This window comes from Pleurodeles waltl, chromosome 1_1, assembly GCF_031143425.1.
Source record: "Pleurodeles waltl isolate 20211129_DDA chromosome 1_1, aPleWal1.hap1.20221129, whole genome shotgun sequence".
NCBI classification, from domain to species: Eukaryota; Metazoa; Chordata; class Amphibia; order Caudata; family Salamandridae; genus Pleurodeles; species Pleurodeles waltl.
In genome coordinates, this window is record NC_090436.1 from 824241248 (window position 1) to 824259265 (window position 18018).

General features: G+C 44.5%; 1 protein-coding gene across 1 annotated transcript in view; it reads left to right on the forward strand.

Annotated features, from left to right (window-relative positions):
• Nucleotides 1-18018, forward strand: part of FXN (frataxin) — a 61687-nt gene that overhangs the window by 25310 nt on the left and 18359 nt on the right. The window contains exon 2 of the mRNA XM_069228693.1: nucleotides 2215-2300. Coding sequence (XP_069084794.1) covers nucleotides 2215-2300 — 86 coding nt within the window. The remainder of the gene's footprint in view (nucleotides 1-2214; nucleotides 2301-18018) is intronic.

Sequence of the window (18018 nt, forward strand, 5' to 3'; positions counted from 1 at the left end):
CCGTCAGTCTAAATCTCTTGTCTGCTAGACCACTCAAATTTCGTTTTCACACATGATCTCTTTGTGTAAAGGGTTCCGCGTTATGGAACAACTACCTTGAGCACTTGAGACTCAAGTCAGATTTTCTGAAGTTTCAAAAGTTCTCATAATTCCCAGTTTCACTCAGCCTGTGACCAAAAACCTATTTGAGGTTAGGGAACTGATGTACAAAGGTATTTTGCAACAACAAAACCTCCAATTCGTAAAATTACACCATTTGAAATCACAAAATACCTTGTTACAATGTACAGATGCCATTTACAGGTCAGAATAATAATATCAACTCATAAATTCTTTATACATTTCCAAAAAGGAGGTGGAGAGAGGGGCATTCTCCTCCTATTTGTGGGTTGCAAAAGGTTCAATCAGTGATTCGTGACTGCAACTGCAGTCACAACCATTGATCATCTACTGGCACTCGAGTTGGGGTGGTAACTGATTCGAAAAGGGGAAGCTGTCCACGTGGGAAAATGTCCCCTTTGAGAATCGTGTAGCATGGCATCAGAGAGAGCAGGCAGTGGGTCAGGAGACAACTGTGTGCTTCCATGAATGACTTCCTAATGTCAACATTTTATTTTAAAATCACCACCCAGCCCTTTAAGTGACGCAGACGTTTTTTAAAAAAATGTTTAGATGCTAGGAATGTAAATGTAGGGATGGGGGTCTAATGTCCTCGATGGCCTCCATCCCTACGTTTGCATCTATAAGTAGAAGGTTGCAAAATAGAACTTGTTTTATGAACGTGGAAGGTGATTTTGTGACCCGCTTTGAATGTGCATTTTAAGATGCAGCCAAATAGTACACGAGTTGCTTCGCAAAATGATGGTCAGGTTGTAAAAAGTCAGCATGCAGTTTATATCCACTATTTGCGACCTACCGAAAAATACATCTTTATGTTTCAGTTTCACTTCCACTGGAACCATTGTGTATAGCAGACCATTTGTCTAGCGCTCTCCTCCTTTTTTACCTTCAAAGCAGTTTGTATGAGCCCATTCTGGTCCCACCTAATGCTTCCTCATCATATACAGCTGCAGCTACTTGGAGACTTACAACCAGTAACATGCACACATTTGCCTTTTCCTCTGAAAAAGAACTATGTATCAATAATATTGAAATCCATTATAGCTGACATTGCTGTAGTGTCCAAGGAGTATTACTCTTCTTTTATGTTCAGCTTCCATGGATGCAGCAGGTACAGTAGTACGGGGCCTAGAGGCCTGAGAGGCCCACTGAACCCTAGTTATTGCAGTATTTCACAGTTCAGACAGCGGTCAGGGTGCCTGATCCCTTCCGTGCACTAGGGCCCATGATATACTTGATACGCCACTGCAAATAAGGTCTTAACTGGTCGTAATTATTTGTGAAGTCATTTGGTGGATCAGTGGGTGAATCTTAGAGATAGCATTTATGATATACAATATAGAACGAAAATCAAAGATTTGTAAAACAAAAAAACAAAAAAAATGTTGCAAGGAGTCATGCACACGTAGTAAAGTTTTAATAAAATTTGTCAAATAACTTGAACCAAAGTTATGTAAATTTTATATGTAAGTAATCTCTTTTAACACCATCCCATTTTGTTGAATAAAGATGCTATTATTTTCTTGGCAAAGGCAAAGAAGGATCTAAAGACATACTGCTCAAATTAGGAAATTTGACATTCACAAAGTCCCCGAAATCGTTGTAGGGTAGAGGATTTCAAAAATGAAGGTTAAACTGAATGTCTTTGTAACTGCTAAACGCAGCTGAAATCTGTGTGTGGAACACTAGAGCCAAACATGCAGGAATCAGCACGAAAACTATGATACCCAAACACTCGCAGTGCCCATTATTCCTTCACCCCCGAATTACTGGGGATGCCCGGTAACAGTAATTGTGGGGTGGGGAAATAACGTGGTTTATTCTAGGGCAGTTGGAATCGAGTCCAAACTGTGCAAATTAGCAAAGACCGTTGAACCTTCTCTGCATATCATCTGTCTGTCAATTTGTCTACAGTGATCCAACCTCCCGACCTTTAGATTGAAGCAATACTCCTTCAACTGCAGAATTCAGGGTGTATGTGTTTGGTCTACATCTTTCACCCAAGTCTGTGATACTGTAGTCTTGTCTTTTATAGACTATGTATTGTGATAAAAATGATTCTGTTTTTTTCTTTATTGGGATTCTAAAATTCAGAACTTGGAGCACCATCAGAATGCGGCACATGTGCATAGTCTCCTAAGAAGCTCCTCAAGGAAAGCAGGAACCTCAAGTATTTCAAGGTAAAGAGCATGTTAATATCCGTAGATCTATTTTTATGTGTATTTGATGTTCACTTTCTCCTTTCTCTCGTGAATCTCACATACACATATAGTGGAAAATGAACACATGCATGGTAAACTTTCAAAGTCATTCATTGCCCTGGTGCAGCAATGCTGGGAATTTACTTCTCTAAAAGCTAGAGGTCTTCTGAAGCAATGATGGTAAGACAGATTTTGACTGTTCGGCAACACTTTAAAAAAAAAAAATTGCCCTTCCTACTGAGGAATGACATTTCTGCACACCAGTGCACCAACATCGCTAACTCAAAATCAAAATTTGAGTTCCTGTTATCTATGAAAATATGTGTGCCGATTATCAACATAACATTTAGGGCCTTTTAGATTTGCATGTTGTTCATATGTAATAGTATTCTTCCCATGTGGAGGAAGGCTTAAAGAGGGGGTAGTGTTAAATACTTATTTTAAACTAGTCTGACCTTCTATAGTTTCCTTTTGTACATGCACATCTACACAGCAGTGTTTGTTAAAAGTATGTTTTGAAGGTCATGTTGCAGCAGGTTGCAAATACCTTTTAATGAAAGACGGCCAAGAAACTGTAGTTTCTTTTATGTAGGTACGTATCCTTAGTTGAATATCTAGTTTTTTGTGTCATCAGTGGTAGCATAAATAAATTGTTTGCACAGTCCACCTTGCCACCGTACCTTTGGCAGCTGTTGCTCCTAATATATGGTGGATCATGTGCCATGATTAATTGCTTACATTTTACAATGTAATAGATAATAACTCTTCTCACAGCTAATGTTTGTATGGCCATTTCAGCGGTTAGTTGTATTCTAAAAGAATGAAGGTAATTGTATTGACTTGAAAAAGTTATAACTATCTTTGGAATGAAAGTTGGATTTGTTCTCTTCAATATTTTATGTTTTGTGAAGTGTTAGTGCTTATAATTCACTAACCTTTCTTAAAAATGTAATCACTAGTAGAAAAGTTGTCTTTGAGGCAAGATATTGTAAAGTTGCCTTATGTGTTAGCTTAAAAGACACTTTCATTAAGCCTGTTAGTATTACCTTTAGGCTCCATTGAGGTGATACAACTCCATGTGGGGATAGAGTGTTTTCGTCCCTCTGGGGGATCATTTAATTACTGTCTCTGTAAAAATTAGTTCTTGTTGGACACTTTTTAGGTCACGGCTCTAGACGGTGCACATGCGCGGTATCAAACTGAGACATGCTGTATCTACATCGAGGTCTTCAGCCCCGCCCACAGGCTTGCCATTGGCTGGCTCCCTCGTCGCTCCATTATGCATTCTCCTCATTTGTCCATTGAACGCATATGTCATGGGTCTTCCAGGGTTTAGCCCTCTCCGAGAGTACCGCCCAGCTACTACTAAACCTAGGCAACGTCCATTTTATGGCCTTGTTTCAGGACTACTTTTAAAAATGTTTGTTTCATGGACCTTGCGAGTGCATATGTTTGACCGGCAATTATCTGTGCCCCCTCTCCCCTTGCTTCTAGGGTGTTTGGTGCCCGGGTGCACCTCCCTCCCTCCCCTTGCCTTGCTCGTGTTTACCCTTTGGGCATTTATTCCTCCCTTGGCGTCCTTCAGCTCACACTGAAAGCATGCCGATCAGTGGCCACAGCATGCAACGCAACAGCTGCTGTTTTCTTCCTCCCCATCACCTCGCATAGGCGATGAAGAGCCCCGTGCTCCCTCTGGGCTATCAAGATAAAGGTTCTCTGGGCTGAAACCACATGATTATATGACCCCACATCGCCTTTAAAATGAGGGCTCTCTCCTGGCTTTTCCTGCTGCATGTTTAATTTGTGTTCAGCTGCTGAGATGCACATTTTTTTGTTCATTCTCAGCACTTCTTACTGAAAACAAGGGCTTGTGCTTTCAGCCGATCCTCACCCCCTCCCCTCCAGCCCCTCTCTCTTGGGGAAAGCAAACAAACAGTAGTGGGCTCCAGTGCAAAGGCTCACCAGTGCCCAGCCATGGCTTATCATCCTCACCTCCTCCCCCACTAGCACCACCTCTCGCTCCCCATTCAACATGTTATCACTCACAATAAGGTGTGAGGCATCTCAGGGAAAGGGATTGCTGTAAAATATCTGTCTGATCAGGGCAGATTAATGAATTGTTGGTTGCTCAATGGGCTGACTCAGAACTTTCAGTTTTGGGATGTAAGTCTTGTGCATTGTACACCCATTCCTGACTTCAACACTTTTGTCATGGCCTGTGTTATCTCTGAAAAAGTCCAGTTTCTGGGAGTTTAGTGTGTGTATTTTATATCAGTGAGTAGTTTGCTGGCGTTGCTTTTCAGCCTGAGCACTGAGTGGCATTAAGGTCTGTCCTGGACCACGTGTGCCGAGAGTGTTGGAAATGTTAATGCATTGTGTATTTAAATTAAACCAGCCCCAGAGCTGTACACAAATGCATTAATATTGCCATTGCCATTGCCAATAGCCCTCGGATTGCCGAGACCTATAGGCTTTGCCAATGCTTGTTGTATATGCCGCTGTGGTTGTCAAGTCCATTCTGAGTGATGCATATCTGTGTCCTGCATCCATCAAGTATGGTACATATAAGAAATTATTGTTTCATTAGGTAATCCCTCTAACTCACTGTTTTTTGTACACCAGTTAACATATCTATGCCACTTTTCTTCTTAGCATTTTCATGTGGATGGCTTCTTTACCTCTTTAATGATAGCCATACATTTATCTGATAAATCCATATGTCCAGACCCTACCATTTCAGTAGCCCCTAGCTGTAAAGTTTGTGTTTCAGGTGAAATATCTTCCCTCACTTGTGGTCTTTATGTGCGGGGATTTTGATAACATTCTAGCTGGACATCTCCTTGGGATGCGATTAGGTTATTTGGCATAGCCACCTGCCACTAGCACTAGTGTAAGTTAGATATTTTGGACTTGTTCAGTACAGCCTGGCTAAGTGGTGTTGAAGAACATACGAATGCAGATTTCCTTTACCAGCCTCTTAAGTGCGGATTCACAGTGGACCGAGGAGTCTTGGCGTTTTGCACATACATGAGTTGCAAATAGATTTAGGTTTGGCTTTCTCCATATGTTGAAAAGTAGATCGTTACCTCGTGGTTTAACTCCCATTCAAGTGTCCTGCTTACTTGCCTGCTTAAACAATCTGCCTGAAAATTGTCTAAACCTAAAATGCATGTGGATTAATGGTATGCTTTTTGCAGTTGGGCATTTTCATATCTCCTGTACTAACTGCGACAGGAGAAAGGAAACATTTCCTCCTTGCTTGTTGGGATAAAACGTTGTTTTATAGTCTGTTAGGATGTGCACAATTTTATTTTGTACTTGTCCCTGTAGGTTTTACAGCTAGAAAGACAATTTTTAATTCCAAATCTCATGTATGTCCTATGTTTCTGACCACTGACCTCTGGTTCTTAGATTGCTTATCAGCGCACCCCAGATCTGATGCGATGCATCTGTTGTTATGATGGCCTGAGAAGTAGGTAATTAAAATTGTCCGGTTGTCATGTTGTCTAATTACCACTATTGTTTGCTACCATTAGCGGCTTAACAAGTACTGAATCGGTCTGCTATGTAAACATGCCTTTGGAATTAGTTGAATACACGCGGTCATTACCTTCAATGGTTTCATTACATTTCTCACTGTCATACACTGTGACGTGGCAGATGGGAATCAATTCTTGCAATACCTTCACCCTCCTCCTGATTGGTTTGGCTACACACATTGTTGAGGTTAATGCTTCCACAGTAGTGTTTCATTATTTCTGGATTTAGTGATTATTTTTTTAATGAATGTGAACCCCAGTTGGAAAAGAGTGTTTACTACTGTCTATGTGATCTTTTGCCTGAAAGCCAGTCTTTGCCTTTACCAGGCAAACGTCCACACAAGGGCGCGTATGACTTATCTATGATGTGCTGCTACTACTGCAAGTGTTTTTGTGAAGACTTTTAGAGCAAAGTTGATGCCAAAGGGTAGAACGTTGAATTGATAATGGACTCTGTTCATTACAAACCCTAGGTATTTGCGATGTGCTAGACGAATTGGTATGTGAAACTATACATCCATGAGGTCGATTGTTGCCAAATAGGCATTCTCTTCCGGTAAGGAAATCACCTCCCGAAGAGTAGTCCTCAAAACTTTACATCATGATAACCCTGTTTACACAGCACAGCACAACCCAGTGTAGGTCTTAGAGTTAAGTCTTACTTTGAATTAAGAGGTATACCGAGTACTCTGGTGTCCAGATCCTGTAACGTCACTTTTCTATTGCTTGCTTCAGGAGTAGTTCTTGGACCTCTCATAGGATCTGTTGTTGCTACGTCCTTTTTGTTGGTGGTTTCTCTATGAACTCTGTATATTGATGTACTTCATTAGATTCAGTACCCATATGTCTGGTATTATAGACCACCATTTTATAAAGTGTATTATTCTACCTATCACTGTTATTAGATGTTGTGAGGAACAGGTTTGAAAATAATTTACTGGCTGATGTGGAGCATGCTGGGGCTTCTCTGCTACCCTGGCCGCTACCTCGAAAAGGTTTGCTTTTGATGGGTTGATTGGTGCCATAATCCTGTGTTTCGAAGGTAAATGACTTGCACCACCTTAAAAACAAATACAGGGTTACTTTCTTTTTTCTCTTGAATCTGCGGAACACTCCCCTCTTTTAAAGGATTACCTATTTTTAGAACCCCATTGCATTTGCTGTGTCACTTTGTTTTTTTAATTTGTTCTAATGAGCTTGTGTTCCAAACAAATTTTCCCCAGTAAAAGCATACCAAACATATTAATCTGCATTTCTGATTTATAGCTGAAAATGCACAGACATGCACGACTGGCACTTATTTCAAACACAAATTAGCAATATACTTTCCTTCTTCAAAAGTAGATTTCCCTCTTTTTTGCACCTCCTCTGGAAGATGTCAACAGCTCCTCTACTTCTTCTCCCTGTTGCTGTGCATATTTAATCAACGAGGCATTAAAACTGCCTATCTACGAATGAATGGTGTCTGCTATTTCAGTTATTTCTCCTACCACATGTAATGGTTTATCTTTTCATGTAGTGGGTCATGATTGGCTGTTGACTGTGCCTTTTTCCTGGATGTAGCAAGTATGAACTCTGTCTCGACATGTGACTTTATGTACTGAGGATTTTCCATTGAGGACCTATATTTTCTCTCAATTCTTGGTGGTACTCTTCTTGCTGTGACTTGTTTTTAGAAACACGTCTTTCCCTTGCTGAGTTATGGTTGGTAAGATAGGAATGTACTGGTGTTTTGTGTGTTTAGGACTCAAGGGATCATTATGACCCCAGCGGTCGGCGTTAATATGGAGGAAAGTACTGCCAAGAGGCTGGCGGTACTCTCCTCCATATTATAACATTGGCGGTTTGGCTGAAGGCAAACTGCCAATGTACCACACCGGCCACCACGGCGGTAATGACCGCCGGGCTAGAGGCTTCAATCTCCAGCCTGGCGAACGTCACTTGCCCGCCTGCGGGATTATGACCCCGCCTATCGACATGGTTTTCGTGGAATCCTTACTGCCATGAACACCATGGCAGTAGACACTATCAGCGACAGGGAATCCCTTCCCTGTCACTGATAAGGTTCTTCCCTGACCCACTCCCCAGGTTTCCCCCCACCCAGCCTTCCTCTCCAAACAACCCCCCTTCATACGTGCCCCTCCCTTCACACATGCACACACGCATACACACACCCATTCCAACATTCATCCACGCATGCATACATTAATTCACACACACATCTGCACACACTTACCTACAAACACGCACACACGCATTCACACAACTCAACATACACGACTCACACCCCCAAACATACACCCATATACAAAAGGCAAAACACACCCGCATTCACACATGCACAGACATACACACACACCCCCAAACACACACACAACACCCTCCTCCCCTTTCGGAGCACCCGACTTACCTATAGTCAGGGGGTCCTTCGGCTGGAGACGGGACAGGGTGCTGCTGCCAGCAGCAGTGCCCACCAGCAGAACACCACCAGGCCGTATTATTCTCATAAGACAGCCGGCGACGGTCTATTGGTGTGGTGCTCCTGCTGGCAGCAGCGCCACCTTACCGGCACCCACCGGCATGGCCACAGCCGGATTTCCGCCATCCTTCTGGTGGAAATCCAGCTGTGGTCATAATCCGGCAGATGGCTGGTAGCCACGGCGACAGTCTTTTGGCGGCCGTTGCCACAGCGGTAGGCGTTTTTTACCGCCGGGGTCATAATAACCCCCTTAATGTCCTAAGTGTGAAACTAGCATTCTCTTTGAGCATTCTTAATTACATTATGATATATTGTCTGGAATTGACCGACTATATTAGAGCTCTACCAATTCCTGCCTTGACATCCTGCCACATTTGTTCTTGTTCCACATTTATTTAAAACTGCAAACCTGGATCCTCAGTATTGTGTGCTAGGTTTATTTCCTCCTCCATTAAGTTTTCTCCTTCTATTTGTTCCTCTTTCGGGAATTGTGATGCAACAGAGGGTGTAATCTTTTCTTTCTGATTTGAGTTTTCAGTATCTTCTCAGCGCCTTTTTATTCATTAAGTCTTCTCAAAACGTTGTTTCTTATTTTGTGGTTTTGGAATCTCATGGTTGAGGGCTTTTTTAATCTTTCCTCCAGAATGTTCTGTTTCTGAGGTTGTTGGTTCTTGGGTTTATTTGGAGCTGGAAGGGAGGATTTGTTTTCTAGTCTATTTATTTCCCTCTCAATATGTTTAAACTTAGATCTGGAGGGATGCATCTTATAAACATTTTACAGAATGTTTTTTGAACATTGATTGTTTTTCCTTGCCTGTCCTTTGTTTTTCCTTCAGAAGCTTCAACTTGCAATCTTTTATGTTTGAGGGTTTTCTTTATATGGCCTCTCCAAAAGTTATTTTTGGACTTAGGATCTTAGGATGTTTTAGCAAGATTCTTTTGAGGAAGTGATTCCTGTGCCTCAACAAGTTCCAAAGAAACAATTACAAAAGTCATATTCTGAATGGTGTTCCCCTGAGCCCCCTCCGATATGTCCTTCTCACCCCCCAAAAAAAGATTTCTTTCATAGACTGAGTTTCTCTAGTTCTCTCTTTAATGCGATGCCCATTTTGGCCCAGTGTGTCAATGTGTCCTTTTCTCTGTGAACCAACATTTTTGGTTTTAAAAAGCTGGCAGCCATTACAGTGCCCAGGGCGTATGGTTTCTTGGGCAGAGCGAACATACACGAACACACACACACACACACACTTGGGTGTTAATAACCAACTTTTGCAGTTCAGACAGAGCTTCACTAATGAGCTCATTACACAAAATGTTGTTGAGGACCCTCAGAGACAACACCTCTCACTGTACACATTCTCCCCAGTTGAAGGCCATCAGGCAAATTCCTGTCTCAACATTCCAGCATGGATAGGCCCCCAGCAGCTGTTCTTCGAATTTCTTGAACTCTCAGTCAACCTATCAGTATTATTTTCCTTGAGCTTTCCTCACACATCTCTGAACCCAGCAACGGAAAACAAGAATCTAAAATGGAACCTCATAGGAAGCATTGCAGGCTTACGGATGACATCTCAGTGAGTCATATTCACACTACCCACTACTTAAACAAGAAAACAATTAAAATTACATACCCCACAATGAGGAGAGTAGTTGAAATTCTACCAAACTGATTTGAAAACAAGGAACTATCAAGTATTTGCAATGCAATATGGCTCACATTTTCTTGAGTTATAGCTATTAGCATTGTAAATTCAGAACTGGACTTTTCTTGCCACATAAATTGGTCAACCCTGTCTCATAATTTCATCTTTTCCTGCCATGTTTTGGTGGTCACTGGCGGCTACTGACATCAGGAATCACAAGCCCTTGAGGAGCGACGAAAAGATGGGTTCACTACTTCGAGTTGTGTAAACATCTGAACGGAAATTGGAAAATACAGCTGGAAAAGCATTTTCTGTTCATTTTAACAGAATGAAAAATTTTGCAAGCGTTTTTGTCTCGCATTTCAACAAAGCTCTAATGAAGTTAACAGTAGCAGAGCAGCTTGAGAAGATTTATGGCTCCAACAAGGGAGATAAACAATGCCCTGTGTGCAATGTCGTGAGTGCTCGCAGGGAGGGGCCCTGGAGAGAGAGACTCGAGATGCAAGGCTAAGCAACGTTCACATCATTGCTTCTAGGTTTAGCTACATTTTACCAGAAAAGGCATATTGTGGCTTACTTGAGCAGTGTCCGTGTGCGTGCTTTTACATTTTTATAATCTAAAACTATGGTTTCTATTCAATGCTGGAGCTTTTTTTTAAAGCCCCCTCAATTGCATATTTGTCTCTAAATATTTCAGACAGGGGAGGAAAAAGCTTGCTATTACCTCCTCACCTCTTTATAAGTAATGGAGGCAAATCACCCTCTGTGAGGATGATGTGCTAGACGTCCAACAAACTTGATCCAAATAATACTTAGAGTTTGTTCAACCTTTCCCCTCTAAACCATACTTGTACATCATAAACTCTACAAGGGGTGTTTAAATGTCCATTCAGCATTTCAGCCGGTGTGTATTCTTTAGTTGGAGTCACCGCAAGATGGTCTTTGAGAGTCTTCTGAACTATAGCTACTTTCGCTGTGCTATCAAGCCCTACTGCCCAAGTCCCTTTCCCAAGAATTAGCATATTAATTTTGCTGCACCTTCACTTAAATCTAAAAATGCATTATAAATCATGGAAATGCTTATATAAATTATTGCTGAGCAATCAAACTATAATAAAGCAAATGTTATACTATGTGCATGCGCAAATAATATTAAGTGCAACATGTGTTCATAAATTACACATGTACACTAAACTAAATATATGAAAACAGGAAGGTTGCGTCAGCAGCCGTCCTTTGAATTTCATGACTTCGCAGTCAGAAGGTCAATATTATTTATTTTATTGTCCTTTGAGCATTCCTCTCGCAAGTCGGGACCCAACAACGGAAAACAAGAATCTAAAATGGAGGAGGCCATGTTTTATTTTTAGGCACAGTGAAAACATGCAGAAACAAAACATTGAAAAGATATGTGGAGGGTTATACCCCATAAGATAGAAACATGTGTTGTCTGTCCTCCTCATACGTCTAACATGTCAATCCCAGTTAGCATTCATAGTTACACAGTTGTAATATTGAAGCATACTGAATTTATCCATGTAAGTGCTCGCTGGGATTGATTTGAACTTATCGACAATACAGTCAACCAGTACAAAGAGATCTAAAAAGAAGTAGTCTAAAGCTAAAAGCAAATAATTCTTCAGATAAAATACTAAACATGATGCTCAAGTATAGTTCCTTCCAAATTCAATAAACACTCCTAAATAATCCTGGTTACAGTCTGGACACTTTGCAGGTGTGGTTTGAAGGGCTTATCACTCCTATGTATAAAGAAAGATCTGAGACTTCAGTGGACTCTGTGCAAACAGAAACATAATGAACATGTTCTACAGACTTATGAACAAAAGACTTCTAAGTAACATTTTACATAGTTGCAAGTAAAATCTCCTATCCAACCACCTATCATAGATCATATCTCCTTGTTAAAGACAGACTGAAAAATATGTATTGACAGCAAACATTAATTGTGGTACCAAGGACTAAACCTCATGTTCATGCAGGTGGGAGTAGAGAAAAACCATATAACATAAAAAAAATAAGTTGCAAGGTGATATCTTCATCAGTGTTGAATAGGGGTGCAACAATAACCAAATGTTGTTCTACCTTTATATCAATAACTTGCCAAAACTGTTTTAGGAATACCAAGCCCAGGTTTTTATACTGAATGGTTTAGAAATAAAATTCTTGTTATATTCAGATGACCCAGTGACCTTAGCGCCCACTCAGGAAGGGCTACCGCTTAACTGCTGGAAGGGAACTGAGCACCAGGGACGGCTCCTTCAAAAATGGCGAATGAGCGTCTCCCCCCTGGCTGAGCTAGCAGCAGAAAAATAAAATGATAGTTCACTATTGTTTTGTTTTTCTACTGCTGGCTCAGCAACATGTTAAGGGACGGGCGGGCTGGGCCACGGGATTGGGGAGGAGGAGAGAGTGCACCTAAGTGTGCATGTGTGTTCACCACAGATTCCCATATGCACGGGTCTGCCGCTGTGGGTACTACCAGGATGCACAGACATGCATTCTGGGCCGGACACAGTCATCTGGGAGACAGCGGGCATAACGGAATAGGAGACCTCTTTGTGGATCAGATCTCGGCCATGTTTGATAGTTTAGTCGACGACTACGTCATATCCCTGGGCACTTTCCTGACATATGCTGCGCTTACACGATACCTCAAGCACTACTGGGACAAAACACAAGGGGAACCGACTCCCTCTGCACTACTGCAGGTACTATTGACTCAGGAGGGTACACAAGGAGCTGTCACTAACATATATAGTGCTGTACGCATGGACAAGGAACAATCCCTTCAGGCGCTCAGAGCTTACTGGGAGTCCGCCTTCCATGTACCGTTTACAGATAAACAATGGTTGCAGGACCCCTCAGTATCGAAGATCCACAAATGCCATACTTAAATATACACAATTCAATTACCTGCATCACACTTACCTCACCCCCAAAATACTGGTGAGTATGTGCCCGGGAGCGGAGGGTATATGCCTGAGGTGTCAATCAAACGACGCTGATTTGTTGCACATGGTATGGACATGCACCCCGTGATCACCTATTGGGAGTCCATAACCGGGATTTTAAACACAATAATAGGGAAGGGGCACATTACATAATACGTATCATGATTCTTGCACAGCAAAATGCAAATGTATTAACAAATTCATTGACCTGGCGTTGGTCCTGGCAAAAACCTGACTAGCAGTGTGCTGGAAATCAAGCAAAGCCCCACCAATCACACTGTGGTTATCTGACCTGCGGACAGGGTTAATCATGGAACAGCAAGTGGCGCATGTGGCAAACCCCGACCAAGATACCAGACTGGCAGAGACTTTTAGAAGAGATCAAAAGACATTCAATCATGCAGGTGAACTGGGTGGGCACATCACACAAGAGACCCAACAGAATATGAAGTAACCCTCTTTCCTCCACCCCATGCCACAGAATTATACATGATATATTGTTCACTCGAACCTCTGACACACACACACTCCAGAGTTTAAGGTTGTAAATATTTGTTGGACAGGCTCTTAAGGGTACAGCATATATATAGGTACGACTGTAGCAACCAGCGCTACAGCAAGCACTAATAATGTGGGAAGTTACGTCATATTTATTACAAGTGTGATGTATATCGCTAATAGACCAATCAATAACAACGTGACTGTAATTTACCTGACATTTGTGCTTCTGCGACAACAATAGCAAATATTATTTACTGTATTATGCACCCTTCTTGTTTCTTAAAACAATAAAGACTTTTTTTATTTTTTTTAAGTGTGCATGTGTGTTTGGCCAGCTGTCTCGGGCCGGCCAAACACACATGCACACTTAAGTTTCTCCAGCCCGGCTGTGTTGAACAGCCAGGCTGGAGAAACTGCACAGGCCCCATAGTTGTGTCTGCGTGGCAGTCCAAGCCACTCAGACCAATCCTGATGCTGCTTTCATGCTCTCTTTAGTAAGAAAGCAGTGCCAGGATTTCTAGGGAGCCTGTGCTGGTGTCCCTGTGAATGCTGGGACACCACATCGAGGGAACAGGAGTGTGAGGCGGCAGGAGACAGTGGCGTCCATCAAGGTAGGTTATTTTGTTTATATTTTATTTTATTTTTACCCCCTGCCCCTCCCCTTTAGATTTGCGGCCGCCGCCACTACTGAGCACAAATTATATGGGCAGTTAAGCAATCCATGTAAAAGCTCTCAGTGAGTGGGGGGTGGTTAGGCACCAGCCAAGACAACCGCCATTTAGCAGAGCTCCGTCCTTAACTCTTAAATCCTCCACGATATCCACCATTAATGCTATCCTTCACCAGAAGCTGTGGTCTGGGTGCAGCTGGAGTAGCAGGGCGACCGTTTGGGGGCTGTCGGGCCCTGTGCGCCGCTATGAATAGTGTGCGTCCTGCGGCCTGGAGGCAGTGGCGGGCCGCGTGGAGTCGGCCCTCAGGATGCAGAGCGCTGGGTCTGTGCCCCTGAATTGCCGGCTGTGGAGCAGCAGCATCGGACGGGGCGGGGCACCTGATGCAGGGACCCGTGAGTGCTGGGCCAGGTTGAGGGTTGGTAGCGACCGTGGCTGGCAGGGCCGAGGACACTTGGTGCCTATCTCCCCCCGCGGCCTAATGGAGTGGACCGCAGCGCTGAGAGACGAGGCGGAGGTGTAGCGGGACGCAGGCGGTGGCCCTTGTTCAGCCGCTCACCGTAGAAGACAAATGGACCAGCACGGGGTGAGTGGGGGGTGGTCTGCTTCCCCCCACATCCACGTTAAAGCAGCTGATATGCCCAGAGATCGGGGACCGGTGTGGGCCCCCTTGTCCGGGAGAGAGAAAGTCCGTGACCTCGCTGAGGTATGACGCAGTACTGGTGAGGGACTCTCATGTGGGAGGGGGGTGCAGCCTGGCCTGCTAAACTTGGGCCTGGGGACACTTGGGGCCCGCGGTTGGGTGAAGCTCTCACTGGGGGTTGCAGATGCCCCCCCCCCCGGCGGGTGTGCCCCTCCAGCATGGTCAGGAACAAAGGGCAGTTCTTGCAACAGATGAAAAACATTTATATATACGCGGTACCAAGACAGACAGGGAGGCCTGTGGTGCCAGACAACACCAAGGGGGGCCAAGACCAGGGCCCCTCAAGTGAACCCTCCCTGGGCGCAATAATGGCTGCCATCCAAGACCTGAGGGGACCTCTGGAACCCAAATTAGATGCGGTGACGGTGGACATTACCCTCCTCCTAGCTTATCTAAAGAAAGTTGTCAAGAAGGTTACAGACGCGGAAACGTACATTGTCCGGTTACAGTCTACATCTAAGAAGCTTGAGGACCAAGTACAATTTCTCAATGCGGAACACGAGAGAATAGTGGCATGCCTGGAGGATCAGGAGGGGAGGGCCCGGAGAAACAATATCAGAGTGGTTGGGGTGCCAGAGGGAGTCGAGTGCCAGTTTGTCCAGCTTTTTCTGGTGACCCTGATCACAGACTCCCTGTGCCCTAAGAGACTATCTAAGTTCTTCACTGTTGAGCAGGTGCACAGGACTCAGGTCCCACCTCCGCAACCAGGAGACCCTCCGAGGACAATCATTGCAAGAATTTTCAACTTTCGGGACAGAGACGGCATCCTACAGGCCACTAGAACCCACAGGGACCTCCAGTATGAAAATGCTACTGTCCGTTTGTTTCTGGACTTCACGCTGAGGGTCCAACAACAGCATCAAAGCTTTCAAGAGGTCAAAAAAGTACTGCGGGAACGTGAACTCAAATACATGATGCTTTTCCGGGCAAGACTGAGGGTAATCGCAGAGGGTAAAACATGGCATTTTGACACTCCGGAGGAGCCTTGGGAGTGGCTGGAGGGGTCCAGCGCTGCAGCCTCATGGATCGCCGGGGTGCTGGAGGAGGACACGGTGGAAGGAAGAGAGTGGTCCCTCCCTCACAACAACAGAAACAAGGACTGGGGACAGCAAGATCATCAACATAATAACTGGTAGCATCTGCCTTGACCCACCGCAGAGTTCGAACATTGGTGGTTCCTGGCTCCAGCTGGGGGCACGGCAAGTTCATCACTTCATTAGAACTGGCAGGAGATACAAAGCTTGTAGTGTACATTGGGGGACTGTTTTGCATTAAATGTTGGCGTAGCAAGTGGCGAAGGCAAAGAACGGTGGCGCTAGCCCACCCACGCAGGAGTTTAAGATGTTCTGGGCGATAGGCGCTCCACTGATTGTCAGTTCAAAGCCTACTATGCGGGGTTGCAGGGTGGGAGTAGTTTTTTGGTTTGGGATTGTTTATTTACAGTTTATTGTTCTACACTGTTTCTATGCTATTGTACAGCTATGTGATGCTGCTCGTAACAAGGTGGCATGGGAGGGACTACAAGAACAGGTGACTGGTGCAGTGACCCGGTTGGATAGGGAAAGGCTCACACATGGCAGGACCGACAGCTCGCACCCTTAGGGTCATGACATCGAATGTGAATGGTTTGGGCAGCCGCATTAAACGAACTATAGTCCTTCAGTACCTGCGCAGACATGGCCTCGACCTTGTCTTGTTACAAGAAACACATCTGAAAGGGAATCATTACAAGGCGCTAGACAGGTTTGGGTACCAGTTGGTAGCTCATGTGAGTTATACAACGGACTCCAGGAGGGTGGGTATCCTTCTAAAAAAATCAGTTCTATTTATCCTGTCACACACCTGGTGGGACACATTGGAGCAGTGTGTGGTGGTCTTGGGAGTGTGGGAGGGACACATTCTCAACATATGTTCAGTGAATGTTCCACCAAGACTGCAGTGGTCTACTCTGGTGGACCTTGGCGACCTGCTGCTTGATCTCCCGTCGGGACTCTTGGTTTTGGGTGGCAATCTGAATCTTGTGACCAAACCAGGGCTAGACAGAATTTCATGTGCAAGGGAGCCCACTGCCTCAACGGCAATGCGGTCCTTTCTGGACTCCTTTGGCCTGGAAGACCTGTGGAGGGAACAGAATCCAGGGAAGACGTAGTTCACTTACTCCTCAGTTCTGGACTATCTATTTACAACATGGTCCTGGGAGGCAGCGCACTACTCTACCATTTCCCTGTAGGGGTCACCATGCTGGGCCCTTCACAGTCCTACTCCCTGCCTCAACTTGACCCTTCGCATCTGAGAGACAAATCATTTGTCGACAAAATGAGGGAGAGGGCTGCCCATTATTTCGAGGAAAATCTAGGATCCGTGGACTCGGAGTGTACTCTGTGGGAAGCCTTTAAAACTGTACTTAGGGGCCACATGCAAGACATGATTGGGGGCAAGAAAAAGGAACAAAACATGCAAGCCACAAACTTTGAGCGGGAAATCGCAGCTCTTGAGGCCCGCTGTGCGGCGGACAGAGGGGCAGAGGGTGGTCTTCTGCACTGGCTACGTCTCAAGCACTATGAGCTGCGTGCTTTGACTGAACAGCATGAACGGGCATACTCACTGGCATCTGAGCATCGACTGTATGAGTTGGGTGACAAAGCCAATAAACTGCTGGCCTGGTTGGACAAAAGGGACCATGAACGATCATGGGTCGGGGGTACAGTCTAAAGATGGAGCCCTATTTGGGTCCAACGAGTCCATAGGGGAGGCCTTTGCCACATATTATGAGGAAGTCTATACCTCGGTGACTCGAATGACCGAGGAGGACTGTGCAGACCTCCTGTGGGACATCCCGCTGCGGGAGCTCTCGGAGGAGGAGAGAGGAGAGTTGGACGCTGAGTTGTCGGAGGAGGAAGTTACCTCTGCATTGCGGGGGCTTCAGTCGAGCAAAGTGGTGGGACCGAATGGACTCCTGATGGAGTTGTTTAAGTGTCTGGGGAGCAAGGTAGCAAAACCTTATGTTGGCCATGTTCCAGGAGGCGAGGGAGGTGGGAGTGTTGCTGCTGGATCAGTGGACCGCAATCATCGTATGGATCGTGAAGGATAGACCCCCTGAGATGTGCGCATCCTATAGGCCCATCTCCCTTCTTAACGCAGAGGTCAAAGTCATGCCGAAGGTCCTGGCAACCAGACTGCGCACGATTGTTA